At 33.1% G+C, this 3,491-nt stretch overlaps 1 protein-coding gene across 1 annotated transcript; it reads right to left on the bottom strand.

Moving 5' to 3' along the window:
• Nucleotides 1-777: 777 nt before the first annotated feature.
• Nucleotides 778-3,248, bottom strand: LOC104118392 (putative cyclin-A3-1). Its single transcript, XM_009629623.4, has 6 exons — nt 2,761-3,248; nt 1,910-2,142; nt 1,632-1,818; nt 1,387-1,536; nt 1,171-1,305; nt 778-1,081 (listed from the first exon to the last, which is right to left on the bottom strand). Exons 1-6 carry the CDS (start codon nt 3,085-3,087, stop codon nt 1,010-1,012), a joined length of 1,104 nt encoding a protein of 367 aa, XP_009627918.1. The 5' UTR covers nt 3,088-3,248; the 3' UTR covers nt 778-1,009.
• Between the last annotated feature and the right edge of the window lie 243 nt (nt 3,249-3,491).

The raw sequence follows: 3,491 nt of genomic DNA, 5'->3' as shown, positions 1-3,491 counted from the left end.
ATAAATATTTGAGATTATTTATTTATTCATATAATATTAACTATTAAGTAAATCTTTTCATGTCCTTATTCATAATTTGATATTTAAAAGTACTTTTTGAAAAACTTGGTCAAACACAAATTATTGCTCAAAAGTATTTTTCAAATTGATTAGCCAAACACAAATTGCTTCTTTCCAAAAGTACTTTTTCGAAAAGCACTTCTCAAAATAAACAAATTTTTCCAACTTGGCCAACCAGTCTATAAATCACCAAAGACGTTTTGGTTAGCTGTAAATACCTTTTCGGCAGCATTTAAAGTAATTGGTAGCAACCTGCATTTGGATTTCATAGATTTAGCTAAGGAAATTAAGTTGTTATTCTTAAATTGTTAAAAGGGGATTGATTTTAAAAAATGGCAAATTTGTCAAATGGTACTTTATTTATATTAGTAATAAATAGGTTTAAAGAATGGTTACTAGAAAATTAAAATAAGTGAGATGCGAAATATCATAAACCATAAGAGAAGTGAGTGTGATGGAGCAAAATCTGGAGGAAGGTCCGTGAAATTATCCTTAATTATAAATACAACCTAAATATAGCTGAAGCAAACACTGAAGGTATACACAGACAAGAAAACTACTCCCTCCGCTTCATTGAAATTATCCTTAATTATAAATACAACCGAAATATAGCTGAAGCAAACACTGAAGGTATATTGCTTAAAGTATAATTTTAATATTTTTTTATAATCATTACATCAGTTGAATTTTTTTTTAAACACTAAAAATAATAAGATCTTAGTTAAGTCAACAATAGCCAATTAAAAAGAAATTGATTACAAAAATATAATTCATTATTTTACATTATAGGAAGTTATAAGAAGAACTCCAAATAAAATAGTACAAAAAGATCTATTCAACAAACTTAAGAAGGCTTCTTTTAAATTTGGAAGCATCAAGCAGCATTGAACCAGCTTTCCAACTTAACGATCCAAGAATGCTTCCAATTCCCTAGCATATGCCCAAGTAATCATTGTCTTGTATCTTCAAAGAATGAATCTGGTATTTCCAGAGGAGAAGACAATGTTGACACATATTTGAACTGTTACAAGAAAATCATACAGTTCACATTAGACTAATGAACTAAGATGTTTACAACAAAATTATCAATTAACAAACACGGATTGATACCTTATGTTGCTTGTATTTGTTCCTCGCAGCTACCAAAGAGCCTCCTCTTCTACTTAATTGCAAGTCATGTATGATAAGAACACATTCCTTTAGATCTGCTGCTCTATATCCCGAGTTTTGTTCGAGGTCCACACTCTAAAAAATGGATAGAGTTAATTCAACACTTCCATTTATCAATGAACTAAAACTAAGCGAACATTGAAACAAGATTCTCACCCAAGGATGTAACTTTGGCTGCAATGTGAATCTTGAAAGGAATATCACAGCAGCTGCTACCAAAGAAGGTAAGAACTTCACACAGTTGTAATCCAATAAACTTAACTCTGCTAGGTAACACCCCAGGAACTCTAACTTCAAATTGGAGTTCTGAAAAAAGCAGAAAAAAATAAGATAAGCAACCACTTAACAGAAACACAGTTGAATTATACATCATAATATTCATGTTATATTTGTGCGCTTACTTTACAATCTTCTTGAGCAACCCTAGTAAATCTTCTGAGAAATGTTTTGGTTGTAGGATTGCCCATTTCAAATTTAAGGGATTGTAGCACATCAGCCTCCATCTTTACCACATCTTTCTTTGTATATGTATTGTCTGTAATGTAACAAAAATCCTCAACACGTGGAGGCTTAATCTCCTCATACTTCCTGATCATAAGCAACAGATTATATTAGATTCATAAGCAAAATTACACACATTATCAGATGAATAAAATCAAATCTTGGCTATGAAACTTACGAGGCAATGAGCATTGAAGAAACACCCAATAGCTGAAGTCTTTGTCTAGGGATGACCTTTATCGATAAGTATCTGTCGATGTAGGCTACAGCGAGATATAAAGTGTCTGAAAGAAGCTTGTATTCCTCTGCAACTTCCACTAGCCAATCCACTAAAACCCCTCTCATGTTTGCAGTTACATCCTTCTGAACTTTCTCAAGGTAATCAGACAATGGTCTTCTCTTTTTCTCAATCTGATTTGTGAAAAGACAGAGTTAGTCAAAATCCCAAAAATCCAATGTCAGTAACATTACACTACTGCACACAAACATGAAGGCGTTTAAATGGATGGAAAATCAAGATTCGATAATTCAATGATATTAACCACAACCAAGTTACCAAACATTCGATCTTTAATGTTACCATTAGAAAAATCAAGATGTATCAAAGAAAGACCAATTATATAGCCTTTAGTTGCTACATCAAAATATAGATCTAATTTGAATTCACACAATTTGTCTAAATCCCAACAACATTATGATATGCATACAAACACCAAACAATCTCAGATAGCTTAAAATTCCAGATTTTCAGCCAATGATATCAACCTAACTTCAATTGCCTAAATCCAATCTTTAGCGTGTTCATTCGGAAATCAGCCATAAGAAAAATCAAGCTCTATTAACAAAGACCAATTAAATAAACTTTACCTGATAGAGCAAAATATAGTACTTCCAACATTATTAAAAGAATGATAAGACTCTTGTTTGAAACAAAAATCAAATTTTTAGAAACTAAACGAGTAGTAGTATTAGAAATCAACATCTTTACAGCTATATTTCAAATCTAATGAAAAAAGAAACTCAACTAACCTCCATTTGATGAAGATACTCATATATATCAGAAACATAAGCACTGCACATCTGGGGATCATCATCCAATTTAGAATCAACATCCTCCTCCCTAAATTCTCTCTCTTTCACACTAACAGACCTTTTCACCTTCCTCTTAGTAGTCTGCTTATTACATTTGGGCTTAAGAGGCTCAGAATCAAACATCTGAATCTGATTGGACAAATTCCGAATCTCACCCAACACCACTCTCTTCTTGTTGGGCTGTTGCAGGTGCTGAACCATTGCTTCTGCTGCTCTTTTCTTGGCTAATCGAGTCACTCTAACACAATTTTCTTGGTCTGCCATATCTTCCTACTCTCTCTCTTTCTCACACACACACACACACAGAGTGAAGTGATGCAGAGAAGTGTGTAGCGAGAACGAAGTGAAAGTTGAGGAAGGGAAAGAGAGATGGGGGTGTATATTTATATGGCGCCATATTCAGCGGAATGTTTTTGGAAAAATTTTGAGTTTGGGCGCTGGCATACGGTTTTTGAGTTTTAAGATTTGGAAATTGTTGCTTAGTGGGGTTGTCGGGGAAAATTTTTGGTTAATTGTTTTTTCAGATTGAGTTTCAAAAAGTGAATTTTGGGTTTCCCTCCACACACACCCGCTTTGGAAAATCCCACCCACATTTTCAGATGCCTCTTTAATTATTTTTTCGTCCTCTAAGTAAGGATTTTTGTTTATTTTACCCTTGCATTAAAATC

Source organism: Nicotiana tomentosiformis, chromosome 12 (assembly GCF_000390325.3).
Source record: "Nicotiana tomentosiformis chromosome 12, ASM39032v3, whole genome shotgun sequence".
Lineage (NCBI taxonomy): Eukaryota > Viridiplantae > Streptophyta > Magnoliopsida > Solanales > Solanaceae > Nicotiana > Nicotiana tomentosiformis.
The sequence above is the reverse complement of the archived record's forward strand: the minus strand, read 5'-3'. Positions and strand labels throughout refer to the sequence as shown.